Genomic DNA, 22,038 nt, shown 5'->3' with positions numbered 1-22,038 from the left:
CCCAATATTACTGCCAATGTACAGGATCAATAAATACTTCCCATGAGCTGAAAACGAGTTTCAACTAAAGCAGACTCATTCTCTTCTCTTTGATGACCAGCAGCCTACCCGTAACGTCTTCGTAAAGATAACGAAAAGAGGAATCAGACTCTGCCGATCTCCTGATTTATCATTAAAATTAAGCTCCTAGATAATATCCAAAGATTATATACAACTTGGAATATCTTCCCAAAGATAGAGCGGCGCGAGGAGGAGCGCAAGAAGTTTTACAGCGAAGTCGCTCCCCGTCTCTCATTTAAATTTCATCCGGCAGCTGGAGTAAAATAGCAACGTAAGAGAGGCGAGAGGGGTGAACGTGTGTCGCAAGTCGAACAGTGGGTGGGTGGTTAAAACACATCGGGGGGCACCAAAAACCTGCAGCTGCAAGGCGACCCCGTTTTCCATCACCGACGCAGTCGCCGTCTTGGCCTTACTCCTGCATTATTAAGGTTGTCTCTCGCGTGTCCTCGTCGCCCCGATTCAACCGACACCCTTGTACCTACGTGTAGGAACAGCAACGGTCTACAGCGACGCCTCCGGTAACATGCAGGTAACTGAGATGGTAATTCCGTTACTCCAAGCCACGTTTGGGGGAGGGGTTTAATTATCTTCGCCCCCGCGGGGCCCGGCGAAACGACGCGGCCAGGCGCGCCGGAGGAAAGAGGAGGGACCTGTCGACGTGACGTCGCCTCTAATTGCCATCCCTCGCTGATTATATTATTAATCCATGACGCGATGCAGCAAGCTCAAATCTCGATGCTGCATAACGCTTATAGATATCCAACCGGAGCTCGACGTCTCCGATGCAAATTCGAATGTAATATGCAGCCCGGGTACAGCAGCCGTAATGTTCGAGAGACTCGAGTGTCAAGTATAGTCTGACGAGCATTTTTCACGTATTTTATTTTTATTTTTATTTTTATTTTATTCTTTCTTCCATGATTCGCATTTTTCGTTTTCGTGACGATTGTGAATTTATAACACGCGGTACTTCGTGTGCTTGAAAATGTGAGCTGTACCAACTCGTACACAGCAATCGTAGACTGCACTTATTTTGAAGTCGAAAAACCTACTGGCTGCGTGAATTCGTTAAACGGAAACCGTATCACGTTTACTGCGAGTAACTGCTGGATATACTATCGATTTCGTTACAAGCATTCGTACAGCTCAAAAGCACTGTAAAGGTTTGTACAGCAACTTGTGAAGAGTTCTTCAGCGTAAAAGTGGGAATGTTGAAGGGGTGAAATTGCTCGAGGAAACGACTCAATGACGGAGTCTTGTTAAAGCGTTACGCATTACTCGTTTAAAGTGTACCTAATTGACTGACGGAAGTCACGGTAGAGAGAAAAACGCGAGTCAAATTTCGACCACATCTACTCGCGAGTGAAGATTTCAACAATCAATTTCACACACCCTTGCTGCAGTTTGTAAAACGTTCAGAATATCCTGGAAAGATCTATTGAGTGGTATGCGAATACGAAGAGCAAGACAAGCTAACAAGAAAGACGGAACTAGTTGACTCTCGGATCGTCTAAAACGACAATTTAAGTACTACTTCGCAGAGAATTTTCCGGAGGAACGAACACAGAGTGAAACACTGTCGGAGCGAAAAGTGTCAACCCCACTCATTTTCTGATCTTTGGGAGACAACATTTTAAGACAGAATATCGATACACAACCCACCGTCCGCAATCGTTTTACGCTTTTGTACGCGCGCAGGATACAAATTCCCGACATCTTACGAATAGGGGACAAAGCTGAAGAGAGAATGAATCGGTGAGGGAGTGGCAATGATAAGAGGCAAGTCGATAGGCAGAGCGTAACGCAACTTCGGGGTGTAAATTTAAACGCGGCGATGGTTCTCCCGAGTCTCTGAAGCGCGGCTATTCTTCTGAGTGAGATCTCCTCTCAAGTCGAGATGAAGTATGGATTGTTGGAAAGGGCGGATGATGGGAGCTTTGAAATGACGCTAAGCACCGAGCTGTGGCGGAGACGATTCCTGGAGTTGGAACAATTCCGGGCTGCAGAGGTTGGCTCGTATCGCAGTCGGCAAGCGGCATCGGACAGTCGCGTGTTTGTCCATCTGGAAGAGAGCTTCCGACGACAGTAATTCCCGGGGAATTCAAGATTAACGCTACCCTCGTCTGCATCCTCTTCAAAGCTCAGATCTCCACCGTCACTCTGTCCACTACTTTGGCGGTTTGTTCCGAGCGATCGACTCGAAGTCCTAGCAGGCCAGCCAAATTCCCTGAATCCTGTTCAAAGCTGTGGTTCCTAATCGCATCCTGCCGCTCCCCCATCGCAAACTCTGCGTGTATTGTCACGACGCGGTCAGGAGAACATTCGGAACTTGAATTGAAAGACCGAGTTATCGCCGAGGACGGTTCGCTGACCGTTTTCCCCCTCCAAAATCCAATTCTTCATCCCTCGAATACCAAGGGATTGGTAAGTACGTAACGACTTGCTCGGTTGATTGCGCCAACAACATCCGGTTAGCGGCTGGTTACGGAACTCCTCGATGCACCATATGCGGGAACGCCGAATGCACGAGAGCTCTCCGGTTTCAACACACCGTTCACAAAGCCGCTGTGTTCATCCTCATTACAAACAATTCCCTCCGCATTACTTCCGAGCAATTTACCGACTGTCAACTCTGCCGTTTGCAGAACCGTTCTGCAAGTATCGCTCCGTCGTTTCAAGCGTCTCGTATGTATAACGAGGCGGATAAAAGTTCAAGTGCATCCGCTAAGGGACTCTCAGATTTGACCAGTTAAAAGAGACGAAATCTACTCGATTGACAACGACAAGCTTCGCTCTTTGATTTGTGTTTTAACTAAGTTTCGTTACTCTGATTTAAAAATCGCAAGGGTGAAACTTGAACCCATCGTTCCGTTTCTTAAAGATCAAGAACCTCGATAACGTCACGAAACCGGGTGAACAATGAACTGAGAATTGGGTCAATTGACAGAGAAGTATAAAGTTCCACGTGCCCAGAAAGAGAAGTCTTGTATAAGAGGTTTGAGAGCTCGTTATTTCAAAAGTTTCAGGATATGAAACTGAAGTCAAAGGAATTGAACAATCGAAGTAATCCAACTTTCGCATCTAGCGGATCGCGTTTGAGATGCATTCCGCAGGTGTTTCCACTGGTAATTGCGTTATACTTATTATAATCCCCGGGTGAGCCGATGCAACCGGGATATGAAACGCATCGGTTTTTCATTTTCTGGGATAGTTTCACCTTCCCAGGCATTTAAAAAGGGCGGCGAGGGATAGCGGCTGGAGGAGTTGGGCGGTTATTAATTGTTTTCATAAAGGATCCTCGAGTGCTCGCGCGATCTCAAAGGGAGCTGCAACAATTCTTGATAGTTGTTTCGCGAGAAATAAGGCGAAGTAGAATGCAACAGCTCCGTTCACCCGCCCGAGTCGTTCTCAGAGTCGGAACAGCGGAGCTGGCGGCTCGTAGCGAAACGAGCGATTCATATTGCATTGTTTGAATATTTTCAGAAGAAAGCGAAGAGAATTGCGTATATTTTCCCATCTTTAGTCCCTCCCCGCACGGCTTGCCGCCTCAAGAAAGTATGCAAATAACGCAATATTCGATATGAAAAAGATCGCCCCGTGACTCTGGGGCAGAATAAGGAGGAGAAAAAGGGAGACGAAGAATAGGGAGAGAAGAAGAAAAGAAGGTCCGGAGAATTGAAGGATTTTCTTTTACGGCTTTATCCGAATTCTGTGTATACGTATATCTATAAATACATATGTATGAATATTCGAAGGATTCTCTGCAGAAATTGCCGTCTTGTCGTTTAGTCGCAGCTCTCAAAGTCTCCTTCGCGTTATACTTCGGCAACTTTCTCTATACCAATTCGCGTAACTTTTTCAACCCTCGCATCCTCTCCCTCTTTCTGGCGTTCACCAGATTTCGGAGAGGAAAGAGGATGGAAAAAAGTAATTTTCTCTCTCTCCGCTACCTTCAGGGATGATTACAGCGATGGGCATTAGACAAGCGGGTTGTATACGTCATCTTTGGTGATACAATAACGCCAGATTTCCTGATTTTTTTCCGGAAGTTTCACCCCGAAGTTTCGAAAACCAATTCGCCTAACACTGCCGGCGACATTTATTTACAAGTGTTTTACTCCTGTCATTCATACAGAATTGGAGAGAGAGAAACAGAGAGAGAGAGAGAGAGAGAGAAGTAAAGGTTGGAAAGGAGGGAGCTTAAAATTTCAAAGACACTTTAGCCAAGTCCCCCTGCCTCGTTAATGGCGTAAATTAAAGTGACAAAAGAGCGGCGCCGGGGTCTCAAACACGTCTGAAAAGTTATCCAATCCAGCAGTATCACAGCTCCTGTTTCCCAACCCATTTACACAGAGATATGATTCTACCTGTATTTTTCCTTTCACACGGGCTTACGAAAATGGAATAAGGGGAGAGCAGCTCTCTCTCTCTCTCACACACACACACTCTTTCTCTCACACTCTCTCCTTCTTGTTGTTTTCTACGGAGCATTTCGTTTCAGTTACGCCGGCCGTAAGTCAGGGCGAAACTTTGGCTGCGCGTGATCGTTTAACACGGCAGAAAACCGACTTATATACACCCGGGTTCACTCCTCGAGTATATAAAGTCGAGTCAAGACGACTTCCGTCCGGAAGTGAGTAACAGTCTTTTGCCCGTCTGCACGCAACCTGCAGGATTTCGCATCCCTTCCAAGTTCGAGATGCGTGCACCTAATTGAGCGCAGCTGATAGATATGCGTGAAAAAAGGCGCCTTTCACCGCTCTTGCGGCTCTGGCTGCGCGGAAATTTCACCTTGCGATGCTTGTTAGCGGAAAAGACATCCCTTCGATGGGTTTTTTTTTTACGAGGATCCGACGGTGCCCTCAAGATCGAAATATCGAATTAACGATGCAGCAAAGACGGGGTTCAACGAATACACAAATGGTTCTAATTACTCGGCGTCGTTTTACGATTGTCTTTTTAATTGGCATAATCCTCACTTCACCCTCCAAGTTAATCGAAAATTGACCAGATAACGGCCAGAGCTTTCTAGAATTATTACGATACTCGCATAATGAGCTGCCGCCGAAGGAGTTTGCAGTTTCTATAATCCGATATTCTTCCACTTCCCTTCGTCGACGTTTTTTCGTCGGTAACTTTGAGTCACGCTTCAGCCGCGTTTATATGCTCTGCAGCGTCTCCTTGGTCTCCGCCATCTGTTTATCGCTATCCGCTAAATTCAAACTTTCCAACAATTCAGTGACACCCCAGCAGCAGGAGTGTGCTCCCGGCCCTTGAACGCAACGCCCGTGATAAAACCGAGTTACGATCAATTAAATAATTTTATAGTTATCGGTCCCGATCAGCCGGGGTGCTGGATGAAAATTGCAACGTCCCTTGGAGGGGCTCTGGCGTAATAAAAGGAAACCGACCTTTCTGCGAGAGGTCGATTGAATTGGCATATCAACGATAATTGAACTTTCGTCGAAACGAAAAGGGCTGCTCCTGCACGTATATAGGACTCGATCGCGAAGACAATAATCTGGCTAAAATCTTTGTATATATTCACTACCCTGCATATTCAAGCTTCCCGAATTTCTACAAAATCGCGAATCGCTTTCGGTAAGCATACATGTATAACATTGAAAAAGAACGATCTCCTTCACCGAATAAAATTAGAGAAGTGCAACCTGAAGGTCTTGGCCATCTTTCATCATCTACGGGAATTTCCGCCATACGCCTCGTCGTCGAGCCCTCGCTTTGTACCCTGGTAAAAAAAGGAACCCGGCACAATAGTGGCAACAATCATTTAGGTCAGAGGCAAGCCTCCGAAAGAAAGTGTCAATATAAAGGACCTCGCACATACATACTTACTTACACACATACGTATACATATACATATATACGAGGTCCTTAGCGAGGACAATAGCCCACGCGTTCAGGACTAGCCTCGACTTATTTTTTTGCCCTTGATAACACCCACAGCTGGCAAACGGAGCTTTCGTCCGGCGAGCTTATCGATTTCATATGGCCGTCGGGGGCGGGTAGAAAATAGGTGGGGTGGGGTAAGGGGCGAAAGAGAAAGGGGGCTTCTTTGCTGTAACGCGCGAGTTTACGATAAGCGATGGAGATAGCATTGTTGCAACGTTATGTCTGGTTACGTCGGCTTATGTGTTACGGTTATGCCGTCTTACGTAGCGCGCAGGCCACCTTATTTCAGCTCGTAAACCGGCCCCTCGTTTACAAACGACCACGCGATAGGGTTGAGTGTTAACATAACTTCCACAGTCCGAGCGTAGGAAAATATGCAGCTTCTTTATACATATATACATACTTCATACCGTTAAACTCGGCTCGCTTACTGATTGAACCGCACCGGGTAGAAAAAATAAACGCAGGAAATGGGAAATTAACATTCGGTCTCGTCGAACAGTTCTCCGGTCGTCGTTAGCCTGAGCGAACAATTTATCTGACAAAGTGGCCGGGATTGCAGATTTGCGGTTAAGGTGTCTACGAGACACAAATCTTTGCGAAATTGACGCGCATACGTGTATGAACTATACATGAATTCCTTTGAAGTGCGGAAGATGAAACCTGAGAGCTGTGCCGCCGACACAATTATTACGCGAACGATGAGAAGATGTATAATCCCCTGAAAGCTCCTCGAATTACGTATCAACTGTACGTGTAACCGCAACGATTATGCATTCAACTATGCGTAGGTGTGTCGTACGAGTTGAGCAGCTTATGTGTCTCGTTCAACCCTCTACAGTCCTATGCTGATCCATACGAGTATATTAGCAATTCTCTGTTAATTCGTTCAACGTAATTGGATACGGCTTCACTTCAAATGACACATATTGAGCCAATTATATTTGCGGACTTTAAGCGACGTACAACGATTTATTGTTTATGGTCAGCAGTGTATCATGTGTTTACCTGACACGTAACAGTGTGTTTCGAGCAAGTTATGCACTGCAGACATTGGTAATGGAACAATGTCGATCGGTGATTATCGCAAGAAAATTACTCCGCAAGCTCAGGACGTGGAGATCGGGATGAATTTCAATTCCGTAGAGAACCGAATTTCGAATGAATCCGATTCGACTTGCAAAGAATTCCGTTTTTGATGTTAAATGTCCTGACAATTTAGATTCCAGTGACAATTTGACGATTCGAGTTGAACACCCCAAAGTTGTTAAATCGAGGGTACTTGGGCGGGTGAAGAAAAGCAATTATCAAACGTACCGAAGAGAGGGAGTGAAAGAATGAGAAGGAAAAATAATAATTATAATATCAACGGCATGAGAAATGTTATTCATTTTCCGGAATATCTTTTGAAATAATAATTAGAGTTTGGCCCGAATGTCCAAAGTTTTCGCGGGAGGGACTTTCGAGTTTGAAGGGAATTATATTCGCGAAGAAGATTTCTTTCCCCGGACTTTTGGTGCAGAGCTGGTGGCGCATATCTCTCCTTTGTTTCCTGCATCTGCGTAGTCGGTAGATAAGCTCCTCGCTAAGCCTCGTTCATCGGGGAAAAACCGTTTATTCAAGGATTTCCCGTTTCGCTTCAACGCCTACGGACGCCGGGGCGTCGCGACGACGCGATTCTATACAGCGTCAGCCGCGTTCCCGAGCTTGCAGCGTCTCTCGACCGATCTAGCCAAACCTGAGGAACCGGGCAACGAAACCCTCGGAGCTGTGCTAGGGCCCAAGTTTAACCAAAGTTGACAGTGAATGTGTTTACGCTCCGGATCTATATACGTATATATTATACATTATATACTCCTGGCACTAGAAGAGACGGGAAATTAAGGAAGACATCCACCCTTTCAGGAAAGACTCACTCGAGTCGAGTCTTTTACAGCACGGGATTAATTTCCGTGCAACCCTGGATTTAGGCGATAAGATTTGTGCCAAGGTATTCTCGATTTTTTTTATCGATAATCCGGCTGTTCGTGATTCTAAAATTCTTACATTCTTCGGTTCACCTACGCTGCTGGACTTGAAATAATGACATCGTTGTACAATTTAAATAAACCTTGGGTGACTTTGAAAAAACTCTTGAATAGCCAGCGATTATGAGTAATTCTTGCCGAATTCACACCTGAGTACGAGCACCTGGTAACCCCTCTGAATATTCGTTTAACTATTTAAGAGACCAAGTCACGCGATAATTTTCGCAAACTTAATTTACATTCACCCATTCAATCGTTCGCTCACTCGTTACCGGCATAACAAATTATCCGGAATTTTGTGAAAATTCAACCGAGAAGGTGAAATTTTATCTCGCCGACACGGGATCGCGATGTAACGATAACTTTGATCGGTTTAAGGCGTTCGCGTGGTTTAATCAGGAAGAAAGAAAGGGGGAAAAAATGGAGACTTATTATACAACGGTCAGAGGTACACGGCTCTACGTTATATGAAAATATCGTTAACCCAGATCGTTCCAATCTAGGAAAAGAGTGCACTTATCCGTACTTGTACGGGAGTGCACTTTACTGCAATCTTCAAGAGGTACACGCCGAGGCGAAACGAACGAGAAGAGCTTGAAGGAATACGGAGGAATGAAGAGCGAAACAAGGCTGAGATGAGAAGAGAGAGTCGGGACTGCGCGATTTCTCGTTACGTGTGAAGCTCTTCGACAGATTAAAAACGGAGATAAGTAAGTAGAAGGAAAAAAAAAAGAAGAAAAGAACAACAACAACAACAACAGAGTTCGACGAGAAGTAAAAAAAATAACAAGACCCTGGAACTTGGGCGCTGGACTGATTCTGAGCTGCAAAGAAAAACTGTATGATCTTAATCATTTTCTAGTATTAGGATCATACCGACCCAAAAAGGTCTCGTAACCTTTTTTTGGAATTTTCTTTAGCCACCGGTGAAATTTGAATCGAATCGTAAACCAATTGCGAAAAAGTCCGTTCTTTCAAATCTGAAAAAATTCACACAGATTCTATGATTTTAAAACAAATTTAAAAGTATCACACGATAATGAGATCTCCATATTTACAATTTTTTCGTAAGTTTTTAGTCTTTCCGTTTGGAGTTTTATTTTTCTATACCGCAATCTAAACAGATCACAGAGTCATGAAAATAATGTGATTCTGCAATATATTCAGACCGGGGCATATGAAAGATGAAAAAGAAAAAAAACATGAGAAAAAAATAGTAAGTATCGATATGCCATTATCATGTTTCGTTCAAAAATCACATTTTGAATCATAGAAACAGTGTAAATTTTCCAAGGTTTTTAAATATGCCGTTTTCGTAACCGGTTTTGCAATTTTGTATAAATTTCACCAATGGCTGGAAAAAAATCTGAAAAAATTCCCGAGACACTTTCGGGTTGGTAAAAACATCATACCAAAAAAGAATCAGAATCAAATGTGGTAGGGTACACGGGCTGCTAACTTGACGTGGAATGCCCCATACGTAGATGTGTGCAAAGAGTTTTTTTGCACGGACGGTAAATCTGTCTTTTTATTTCTTCGGAGGCGTCTGAAACACGGTTCGAAATAAATTTAGTAAAAAAGAGAAATTTCCCGTCTCAGGTGCGGCTCAACTACCGCAGTACCGAGGCATGAGAACACCCGCTCGGTGGAAACCATTAAATATTTGCCTTTTAGAACGACCGACTAGGTTCCCAAGTGGCGAGCGAATTTAAGTGCCGGAGCTTTGCGTCCGCGGCTAGAAGAGAAGCGCCATGGACGAACGGACACAAAGTGTGGAAATAGGACGGCGGCGGTACGATCGAGTGAGCCTCAAAGACACGAGGGGAGGACGTGGGAAACTCGAGGTTGATCGAGAATTGAGGATTTGAGGGGGAGGCGGAGGCGAAGTGAATTCATTGCCCGAATCCCCGGGAGAATTATGTAAATATTTAGTGGCTTTGCGAGACATGGTTTGAAGCTTCCGAGTGAATTATTTTACGTAATACTGGGTATGCTTTACGCGGGCAGTTCTTTTCTTTTATCCGTGTTCAGTGCGTAAAGTAATTGTTTCCGCGACGGTGCAAGAAATGATCATCGGGGCACAAATAAGTGCATTTTTACGTTCTGGGACTTGAATAAGGATACAAGGGCGATGCCCGACTTTGCTAATCAGCGTAATTAAAACGGAGAAAAATTAATTGGAGAATTTATTCCAAAATTGCAACTAGGCTGTAGACATGATTTGACGGAAAATATCAAGGCACGAAATTATACGAATCCAGATGAAATGGCGGTTAAATTATTTTTCATGACCGCAAATGGTGCGTCTACCGAAACTTGGCTCAAGCCTGTGTTTGGTGTCCAAAGTTATACAACGTATATATAGATATAATACGCGTTAACGACCGAGGGAAAAGTTTTCGGCGATAAAAGTTAACCCGAGAGTCCGCACCCTTCGACTGCCCGTCGTTTAACTTATCCCGACCTTATTATTTTCTGGCTTATCGGACGTATTTCAATTAATTATTCATTACAACTCACCGTTCCGAGTCTTATACGACACGCCAAGTATTACTTGTAGTGAGAAAACCCGAGTGAGTTCACCGCGGCCGGTACACAAAATTTGACTTCATACTTTCACGAGCGAGGATCGGCAGTTACGATTAGAGTTGAAAAATTACAGTCTAAAATAATTTTACATATCAGTTAATGATGACTTTGAACAAGAGATGAGGAGAACAATTATCATTTATTTCATCGTATAACGAAGTGCGGAAGTTACAGCTAGAAGCTTGCGGGGCAAAATGAGCGAGAGATAAGACGCTGAATTAAAAATGAGAACCAGCGTTTATTTTGGGTTGAACGGTGCTGGATGATCTCGGAGTGATGAAGAGTAATTTGGTGAATTTGTATACACGATCACACGGGTGGGAGAATCGAAATGATAAATGGCCAGAAGCACGAAGGAAGAGAGTAGCGGGAGAGAGAGAGAGAGTTGCGGGAGGGGGGAGGGGCGGGAGGAGTTATTTCGTAATGGTGTATTTGCGAATCACTCTCGATCATGGCAGCAGCCTGGAGAGATCCAATCAAGTTGATTTGTTTTCCATTAAATAGTAATCGAATCGCGTCCCGCGCAGCCGGCACAGAACCAACTTAATCCAACCTTGCGTGACGTGATCCTGCCGACCGCTAGTAGATACCGCAAAAACGATTATTTCATTACGTTTATCGTCGCGGTCGTCGGAGTAGGAAATTAAACTAATTGACCAAAACCGCTGGTGATCATCCCAGAACAACGAAATGAAAGGACGAACGACACGCCGTCACGCACCGAGACGTCGAGTTGCTTTTTCCTCGTTCTTAGGCCTCTGTCGGTGTCAAAATTTAATTTTTTACAGTGTGACTGCCGGACGCGTTGTTCATACGCAAATTTTTCTGTACAAAACGGATCAACAAATACTTGCGCACATTTTTTTCATCCATGTTTGCCTCCTAACCGGTTCGAACTTTAATTATATCGATCAGACGCGTGAATAGTTTTAAAGAGAGCAAAGAAAAGCTCGTCGAATCCAATACCCGCGGAATCTGAAATTTGTTCAATACGTAATAAACTAGCGTCGAAACCCGTGCCTGAATAATTTTCTAAAAAAGGTTCATCACTTCGAAAAATTTCATACCCAGATTTCGAAACTTCGAACGATCCATGGTATTCCAGAAATTTCATATACCCACCTACATCTCAGACTTCATTGTGCTTATACACACGGGATTGCCCAAAATCCTGCGAGATTCCAGGGAATTCATCAAAATTCTTCAGGATATGGTACATTATTGGTACATACAAGACACAATAACATTTCACAGCGACATCGAAAGATTTTGCAAAACGCATACTGAACATCATTTACAAAGTCTTGTGTAATTTTCACGAGAGTTTGGAAATTCAATCACCAGTAGACTCCGTTATTATTGCTCCTTCTTTCTTTCTTACATATCGACGAAGGGAGATACGAATAACAATTCCACCAGCAAGGCGTCCGTTTCACGTAGGTCGTTTGATGAGTTGAAAAATTGACCCGCCAATTGACAGAGTTTTACTTGACGTCGGGGCTGGCAGCGTGACTAACGACTAAAACGTTTCGTCCGGCACATTATACCGAATAAACGTCTCCTAGACGTTCACGAGCATATTGTATTCAATTGCCGCAATTTCACCGTGACACAATCGTAGTCCGAGTACATATCTGACCCTTCACTCGGAATGACGCAACGGGTGGGAATGCGTGAATTTTTTAAACATTGCTCCCCTCGCGACGTAACGAATTCCGTTTTCGATCGTCGACGCTTCGCTTTTTCGGGATTTTCATTCCCTTCGGGCGGTGATGAGGGACGGGTTTCCAGGCCTCCCGGAGGATGAACATCGTAGGGCACGACGTGTTCCCGGCGCACGGCGACCCCTTAATTGATAATTAAAGAAATTTCCGCTCCCCGCTGTGCCGTTTAATGCGGACTGCAGACGTGATAACGTCTCAAGCACGTGAGAAGGATCGAAGACGTTCAACGTTTGCCATTCAAAGTGAAATTTTTCAGGCAAACTTATTAAATCACGCACAGTCGAACGAGTCTTCCAGAAATCGCACCTCCTCCGTTTTATTTCTCAATTTCTTTGCTATCTATACTCGACCATTTCTCGTCGAATACGAATTATTATTACACGTTGCGAATGATTTTGCTTGTGTCGTGTTTCCTGTAAGATACGTCACGTGACTTTTGCAGTATACGCGGTAATCGGACACTGCGTGATGTAATTTCAGAAGGTTGAGAAGCTCCAGACGGTCACGAGTCACAGACTGTTACTATTCGGCTCCCTTTCGCTTCGATACGAAATGAATACGAAAATTTTTTGGCAAAGATTCACACCCACGGTACAACGGACACCGCATAAACTCGCTCTGCACCGCAGTCCGCAGCCTCTCTCTGGACCACTTTATTCTCCCTATAGAACCTTCCACTTTCCATACAACATCTCCTCTGAATTTCGAACATCCTTATACCACCCTCTCTGCCGCTCTCCCTCGGCCTATGTCTCTCTTTCCCTCTCTTCCATTTATTTATTTATTTGTTTTATCTTTATTTATCGCTCATTTTGGTTCGATTTATTTTTATCTACTTTTATCTCTCTTCTATTGTCAATCCTTGTCAACTCTGGTTTTAATGTTGGTGTTGATTTTATTGTATTTTATACCTATACACATTTTATGTGTGTACATGTGTGTGTTCTACGTACCGCTCGAGGGGACTTGTCCGAGGGTGAATTGGCGCTTCTCTCTCTTTTATACAAAGGACACCTTGAAAATCGACTGGTTTATTACGGCAATAAGCGATCGCCCCTCTGATCTCAGGTACAGCCAAGAATTACAATCGAAGTGAAGTAATGTTCAAAATTTAATTTCTCCAATGAGACTGGTGTTTCGAACCTCGATAATTTTTGTCAATTGTATTACGAGCTAATTTCTTAAAAGAATCATTGCATTCATGAGCTTTCGTTAAGCTAAAAATATAAAGATGTATAAATTTCACGAATTCTTCCAATTGCACTCCTCAACGGGTCGTTTTATTCGGGGGGTTATATTTTATAAGTCACTTAAACACTTAATTTCATTATGTTGGAAGTCTCACAACGTTGAATTGATATTGATTTTAATAAATCGATGGCAACATTGAATCGACTATTGGAAAGAGAAACTTTTCAGTGACTTTTCAGAAAATAATATTTTCGACAAAATGATCTAGCGTAGAGCGAAGTCGAACGAATCTTTTAAATTTTTAACCACTTTGCACCGATACAAAATGAAACATCGATATCTAGCATTTTCAGTATCTTCCATTTTAGTATTATCAAATAGATCTTTGTAGCTTAGGAATAAAAATGTAGATTGATACTTACTCAATGTACGACTATCTCGTAACAAAATGAATAAAAAATATCGATTCTTGGCCAGGCAACCTCGTCAAAGGTGACAGCAACGAAATGAAATGACGTTATGTGAATTTTGACGAACCCGTGGATCTTTGAGGGTTGTAACTGAGTCGCGGAGGCCGTTATCTTTTTTATTCCCCATCTTTTTAGCGCTCCTTGTTGTCGTTTCTTTTTTTCATTCCTCCTTCGCTTCGGGAGGCCGTGCATAAACTATGCAAATAAATACGTCCGTGTATTCTTTTCCTAGCCCATTGTAGTCAGCATACCGCAGTAAAATACCGTCCCTTATATATCATATATATAATATCATATGAGTTTTTCATGTACCATATACCATGCCACAATCCGAGCATAAACTCGGGGACGGCCATCTTTTGTGTTTCCAAGCACGCCCTTTTCCCCCCGCGGACAACCACCACCCGAAATCCCCGACGAACCCCATACCTATATGGCCTTTTTCTTTTTAAAACCTCTCTCCTCCCTCATCCCTGTTACCCTTTTTTACGGTGCATACTCCGTCCGTAAGGCATTTTACTTTCAGTATAATTTTCTTTGTTTGTAGTTGTTGTTTTTCCCCTCTTTCTTTACTTTTTCCTATTCCTCCCCGTGATGTGTCTTATGGACAACGCGGTATTTGTTCTAGGGTGAAGGACACGGCGCTCAGCCAAGGATGAAGATCCCTTTCTCGGGGAAATCTTTTTCATGTATTTTATTTGTTACATAGGTGATAGAGTTCCGATTCGAAAACAACCCGCGGGGACTGCCGATTAAAAAGAGGAATCCCCGTCCCTTGGGCCGGGTTTTCATTACTGTATACTTTTATGTGAGACGCAACACAGAGCTGCAGGGACCAACGACGAAGGAAACTTGCGTCCCCGGGAGAGGAAAACTAATAAAACTGACTGACGTCGGGGTATCGAAAACGTCGGAAATGCCAACTATGAGGGTTGCCGTATTTAATCAAGCCTAGGTAAACTGGAAGAGGCCGAAGTACGGACAATAAAAGAGCCGAAAGAATTTTCTTTTTCTCCTCCTTCTGCTTAGGTCCGCCGTTTTCTCCGGCTGGCTATGCGGCAGACGCCTCAAACCTGTCCGCTTCGCAACGCATGCCAAGGTATTTCCAAATTTCATTTACATCATCCGGAATATTACCGAATACAGAGACCTTTGCCAAAACCTTTCACAATTTCCATACGATTACCTCCAACTCCATTTTGCTCTCGGATCGCCTCAGCCTGCCTGCCTGCCTTTTAAAGAAGGGCGTACCTTATACGCGAGGGGGTTGAAATCCGAATTTTGAGGAAGAAAAGGTAGAGGAAAATTCACTCCATTCACGAGCTGAGTACACGGTGAATCCATTAGAACCGGCGGGTATCGGGTATACAATGTTAAAATCTAATATCGCATCTCCGAATCGATGGGAGGGCATGATCAAGGTGTTTGGACTGCGTGGAAAAAGTTGAGAATTTGGTAAACAAGACACGGAACTTGAGATCAAATGAAACCTTATCCATTAATTCAGAAACTCGACATATCTTTATTCATATAGTGGATTCACATAATAGAAATGATCCTTTATTGGACATTTAATAAAAGAAGAGTGATGCAAAACAAAAAATGTGATCAAACGAACGAATACCACGCAGTCCAGTCAAGGTCAATCAATGTCAAAACTTTTCCGAAGCAGTATCCCTTTTTCACCGAAATTTTATTCAAAGAGTAAATTGAAGGTCCGGGGTCGGAAGGTTCTGTTGCAAAAAATACTCTGAAGTAGAAGAGGTTTTTTCAACAGCCGCTAAAGTGATATTTCACGCTTCAGAATCGGAGAAAGCTGAGCAGTAGTTTCACACTCGAATAACCTGATGTATTGAATGACAGACGACATTTAACTGTAAAAAAGGATTGTTAGAACCGTGGACAAATTTTGTTTTCTACCGATTCTACAGAATCTGCATGACATCATAATATTTGCAATTTGGACTTGATTCACGTGCACATCAATTACACCGATCGATGGTGTATGCATGTATCGAGATTTCACCCACTTCTGACTCGTTTAATTAGTAGTAGTAAAGCAAGAAAATTTCTGCATACAGATCCCAATACCGACATCTTACCGACACGTTAACAGCTTTACAGCTCAGACACAAACCTTTTTTCAGGTAGGTGTTATCCCCCACATCAACTTTTTTAACCGTCGCAAAAAATCCTCCTAATTTTCTTCCTCTTCATCTGGGTGGGGATAACTTCCACCTGAAAAAAGGGTTTGTATCTGAGCTGTGATGCGGTTAAAGAGTCGATCAGATGTCGGTATCGGGATCTGTACGCAGAACTCTCCTTGCTACACTACACGTTTCCTCATCAACGAGGTAGGTGCAATCACTTCTCCCATTCTAATTATAGATTCCACTTTGAATATTTCTCGCCGCCTTATTTCAACACTGAATAATTCAGGCGCTTCTAAGTAAGGTCACACAGTCGAGATGCACCGTGTCGGTGAAAAGCTTAATTCATCTTCCTTTTGAAGCGATGCTGTATTTCTGTGCTCCGACTTCGCCTCCTGCATAAACATAACAAGCTACTCGAAACGGGAAGGCAAACGCCCTGCACGCTCGGCCATATTCAATATCAGTTAAAACGGGGTAATAAAGGACCAGGGGCGCTAGAAGGGGTCAAAACCGGGGGCGCCATGCCTGGGATTCGGTTAATAATCCAGACTTAATTATGGCCACTATACCAGCGTGTTAGCCACTATAATATACCGCTGCCTCGTGCAAAGGGCCGAGTACGGAGCGATGGCGGAGGAATTGGAGCGCAGCAAAATGGCCATAGCCACAGTGCGACGGTCGATATAGAGATGAAAAATTGCCCGTGCATAATGCGTTTCACCATTTCCTGCTGTTCGCGTTTACCAACGTCAATATGCCTGCGTTCATCTAGTCACAACTCCTGTGAAAGGAGAAGAGAGACGCTTTCTCGGTCGCGAGTGTGTGTAATAATTACAAATGTCCACACGTGCCGTTGCACACACGTGGAGACGTACCAACAGTCTGTTACTTCAATCCCTCGAATTTATTGCCCAGCTTTGAGCTACCGTTACTCGGTGGAAAAGGGAGAACCTAATTCCGAAGGATGAAAATAATTCATTGTCTTCTTTTCTCTCCAGCTCTTTCAAAGTTTGCTTCACAGCGTTTTTTTTTCTCTCTCTCTCTCTTCTCTCCTCTTCACACGACGGAGGTCAAAGTGATGGGAGATGAAGATGCGATCATCATTCGTCACAGAAACAAACAGAAATCGGTAAGACAAGCAGCATGAGGCTCTAAGTAATGATTCTATAAAAAAAGTCACTTGACTCTTGGGCGAGAATGGAAATAGTTGACCAGTCATGAATGGTTCGTGAACAGGAAGTGACTCGGTCGATTACATATTCCCAAGAAAGTTGCTGATATCGTGGGCAATTTGTCGTTGTTACTCAAGTGCAGGCTGCGTGCGGATGATTAAGAATGGATACTGTAGACGTTAAGCGGTATATTGAACAAATTATTCAACGATCTTTAAGTAATAGAGGGTAAAAGTTCGGGAAGTGATTGCATCCTGAAGGAAAAACTTATGAGATGTTTGATAAATGTTTCGATCATGTTTGTTTCTCTTTGTGAACATTTAAGTATGCAAATTGAAATCGAGGGTGGCGTAACGAAGGTTCGTAATAAATTTATGTAAAACCGAAAAATGTTGTATGCTCCTCGTGGCGTCGTCTCAATTTGTGCAGAGATAATTTTTCCGTAGTAAGGGGCGAAACGGGATAAAGAATCTGCTGAATAGTCCGGGCGCGACCTTACAGACAAAGGATGAGGATAGTCCGTGATAAGAAGGGTTCTGAACTCGCCATTTCGGAGGAACGGAAGGGGAGGCGTAAGCCGAAGCGAGGGAACGGGGTCCGAATTTATCGCAATTCAAAAACCCCTGAACCCGATATCGCGCGAGCAGTATGGAACAACTCTTTTCACCCCGACGCGGCATCTGCAGGAGCAGGAGGCGAGGGCTGGTAGGATCCTGATTCAATCTCAATATCAATGCCGGTAATCAACAGTTAATTTAATCTATTATTGCACAGTTATACAACACCGAGGTACAAACTAATTCTGTTAGCTCTTAAAACTGGTATGAGAGATATTCCAAAGCGTAATAATTCATTCTTTATTACACTTTTAATGAGACATTTCCGAATACAGATATTTCAATGCCCACTTTTACTCACAGCTCCCCTCCGCTATTATTAACAAACTTTTTCTTACTCCTCGACATGACCTTAATTGATATCAATTTTTCTTTCGCTCTTATTCTTTTTTCTTCGCACTCACTTTCCCAGATTAATCAACTCCGACAAATATACCGTTTGTACGAAGTTATCGTTACAATCGTTACAACCATTCAGTCTCCTTGATCTCGGTCCGGAGGTTCGCGTTACGCTCTCAAAATAATCCTACTTTTTCCACGCTCAGTGTTGTCGTGTCATACGTCTAACTGCCCCATTAATTAGTATCAATTACCAACGAATGCTTTTGCCTGGGGACGACTAATTCTAAAGTCGTAAACTACGCACGTGACCATGAACAGTTCCTTTTTTCTTATCACCACGCGAAGAACAAGAATTTTTACTTTACCCTGAGTTCCATTGTGCGGAGACAAATTGACGGGTATATTTTTCTCTCAATATCTTTATCGTCGAACGATCGTCGTGACTCGTAGACAGTTATTTTTGTCATATCGTATGATAGTAATAGAATGGAATACATAAGCAATTACGCCGAGTTTCAGGGTACACATTATCCAATAATTTCGTGTCAGGAGAATTCGATCCTGTGCAGCTATTGAGTGTCGGAATACCGAAGTGTTGGACGAGTGTGGAAGGTAAGTTCAGAGGTCACGCGGAAAATTTTCGACCTCTGTATCGAACACACAATGCAGGTGCCAGAGAGGAGTTTGAAACAAAAGTTCTAATCACTCCATGGATAACGAATTATTGTATACGGTTGACGTTCTCTATCTATAAACTGCAAAGATTCAATGTTTTAGGTGAATTGAAAAATTAACGACGGAGCCAGGAATCGAACCTCGTATCTAGAGATGCTTCACCGGAGACTTACTCCACTAGACCACCTAGCCGTCCTGACTACAATGTCATTAATTTCTCCAATCACCTGTATCCGAAGTTTGTTTTGGTTTTCGTGTGCCGTGACTTTGTATATATTTGAATTCGTCGCAAGAGGCACATTAGAGACGTTTGTATGTGGCTTGTTTACGTGTGCATATATTAGAGACTTGTGTCTGTGGCTTGTTTAACGCCTTTGTCTACAGCAAATTTCACTACCCGCGTACGTACAAACGATAATTTGACGTTCGAATCAATCACAGTTAAAGAAGTTGACCGGAGGTCTGTAGTTTGCTAGATCAGTTTCTTCCGGCCACGTGCGTCGCGCGTTTTTCTTTTTCCTCGGAAATAAAAATAAAGCTCGCCTCGGGCTTGCACGCACATGTCGCAGCTGGCAGGTTTCGCGATAAGCCCTTTCATCTGAGAAAAACTGCGGGGTGGTTCAAAGTGCGAAAATATATCTCGTTTAGGTTAATTATTCTTAGGGGTTGCGGTATAAACTGGCGAAGAGAAGGAGAGAGTGCAGGGTTGAAAAAAAGAAGGCTTGGCCTTGCCTCAATTTAGCAGGGTCATTCTGGGGAACAAGTTTCCGGGATAAAATTTAACCAAGAGTAAGTTGAGCGAGCAGCCGGGGCCGACGACGACGACGAGGATAAACTGCGCATATAATCTATTCCGTTAGAATGACGTAATACGCAAGGAGGGAGGAGAAAAACCCTCGATGCTTCGCGTAAAAAAAAAACTAGCTTAAAAAGTTGCTCGGTTATTCTCCTGCACGAAGCTCCCGTTTTAGACCGTGTCGAGTTATATACGTTGGCGAGAAAATTGCAACGTTAATCCAATCCGACATTCCTCAAATTCTGTAGCCAGATAAATTTCCTCGATCTTGTCTCACCTGACAGAGAATTAAACTTTTCGCGGTCTCGTTTTCGATGGATTAACGCCAAACGGAGCCGAATGCTTTTTTTCAGAGCCCAGTAAATGAGGCAAAATCGTGATTCTCAGTTTCGAAAACCAGCTTATAGCGAGACGGAAACAGAAGCCAACTCGGTCCGTGTGTGATAAAAGAATTTCGGAGGAATGGATGTTGGTTCGGTCGATGGTACCAAAGAAAAAGAAGGTAAGCGGCGGTGTGCGCTGAAAGTATTCTGCGGGGGTTAAATCGAGCGTGACGAAGTCAGGCAGGGCTGAGCGAAAAACGGGGTTGCGGGGAACAACAAGACACAAGCGCAACAGTCAGTTGTTTTTCGAAAATCCGGAAATAGAGTGAAGAAATAGAAGGGAGGAAGAGAAGAGGTCCCGAAACGAAAGCCGGCGATATTCCAGCCGAAGGAACAGCATGAATCTGAGAATGAAGCTTTCAGCGTAGGGTATCGTTTTTTCCATCAAAACAGCGAGGCCCGTGCGTTAAGCCCCCGGCGAGGGTGTTTTGTTTCCCCGTTTTTCCCCGATTTCCCTCTTTCTTGTACGCTCCTCCCCTTTTTTTTTTTTTTTTTATAATTCCTCTCCTCTTTCGTAGCAAGCAGAGCTTTCGACCCCTACGCACACAGGGGATATTATTCCCGCGTTACAGATATTCGAACGTGAAATCCTTTCCCGTACAAAATGACAAAAAAAAAAAAACACAATATGCAGAATCCAACCCATTACAGATGGAATAAATGTAGCAAATGCTTCGCGTGAGTGGGAGAAGAAGATGAAGCTAGATCGCGGATGCGTGTTTACCTTCTCTCGAGAAGAGGCGGGGGGAGGAGGGCGAACAGGTGGCTCAGGCACTTTGAGGCGACGCGGTGCGTAGATCAAAGTCAAGGAAGGTTCGACTCACCGATCGTCGTATACGAATCCGGCATCGAGGGTGTTGCGGTAAAGGGCTGCGGCGGCGAGGGCGCAGGCAAAGCCTAGGACATCCATGTCACATCGCGGCGGCCGCCACCCATCCGGTTTCCGGTCCTGCTGGTGTGTATTTTCCCCGTGACGCCGGGCGGCAACGGCAGCGGAATTTCCGGGGGCCGAGCACCGCCGTTTTTGCTGCGATCGCCTCGCCGACGACGTTTGGGACGCCGACGACGGGGGCGAGGAAGGGGCCGCCTCCGCGGGGGCGGAAAACCGGAGCAACGTCGCCTTCCTCGACGCCGGGGGGGCGGTGGGCTGCGGCCGGTGCCCGCGGGACGTCTTCACGATGTCCCACCCGGGGTGGATGAAGAAGAAGTGGAGGAGGGACGATATTCCTTGTAGAGACTCCGTTATGACGGCTTTTACGATGACCGACGAGCAGTGCAGGCAGTACCGTCACATTCACCCCTCGAAGCATATGTCAGCGGACGCCGATGGAGCCGAATCGGGCGGTTTCGGTATCGTTTTCGTTTCTCGGCTTTCGAAAGCACGGAAACCGCGACACTTCACTTCACAATTACCGAGAAAACTGAACAGCTGCAAGAATAGCGAATAAAATAAGCGAGCTACGATAATCCTCCCGACGCGACGAACCGCACCGTCGAACGGCTGACTTGCAACGTTCAACGTTCTTCTATACTGTCGTACTACTCGATCAAAGGCCGTCTCTAAGGGCTCTCACCACTGCGCGTTAAGCTCAAGGCTCGGTCTCAGCGTCAGGCGCGATTCGAAGCCGCGACGACGCATCCTCGATATCCGAACGCGGCTGACTGTCGCGCGCTCGTGCCGAGGAGAGCTTTATACGTAGCTGGCATCGATTCCCGAAGCGCGTGCGCCCGACACGCGAACGCTCGACGCCGGTTGGCGAGTTTTAACACGATGCCGGCGCTGTTCTCGTGCCCCGTTGTTGCGGCGATCAGCGGGGGCAGCGACGCCGAAGGAGGACGAATAAGAAGAAGGGCCCGCTTCGCGATGCACGTGCGGAGGGGACTGGCTAGTTTGCAGTCCTTGTGAGAGAGGAACCGAAACTTCCGGGC

General features: G+C 44.5%; 1 protein-coding gene across 1 annotated transcript in view; it reads right to left on the bottom strand.

The window, feature by feature from the left end:
• Positions 1–21,791, bottom strand: part of LOC124177876 (protein O-mannosyl-transferase TMTC2) — a 167,818-nt gene extending 146,027 nt beyond the window's left edge. The window contains exon 1 of the mRNA XM_046560778.1: positions 20,934–21,791. Within this exon, the coding sequence (XP_046416734.1) occupies positions 20,934–21,019 (86 nt within the window). The 5' untranslated portion in view covers positions 21,020–21,791. The remainder of the gene's footprint in view (positions 1–20,933) is intronic.
• Between the last annotated feature and the right edge of the window lie 247 nt (positions 21,792–22,038).

Source organism: Neodiprion fabricii, chromosome 3 (assembly GCF_021155785.1).
Source record: "Neodiprion fabricii isolate iyNeoFabr1 chromosome 3, iyNeoFabr1.1, whole genome shotgun sequence".
NCBI lineage: Eukaryota > Metazoa > Arthropoda > Insecta > Hymenoptera > Diprionidae > Neodiprion > Neodiprion fabricii.
Note: the sequence above shows the minus strand (reverse complement) of the source record. Positions and strands in the feature narration are given on the sequence as shown.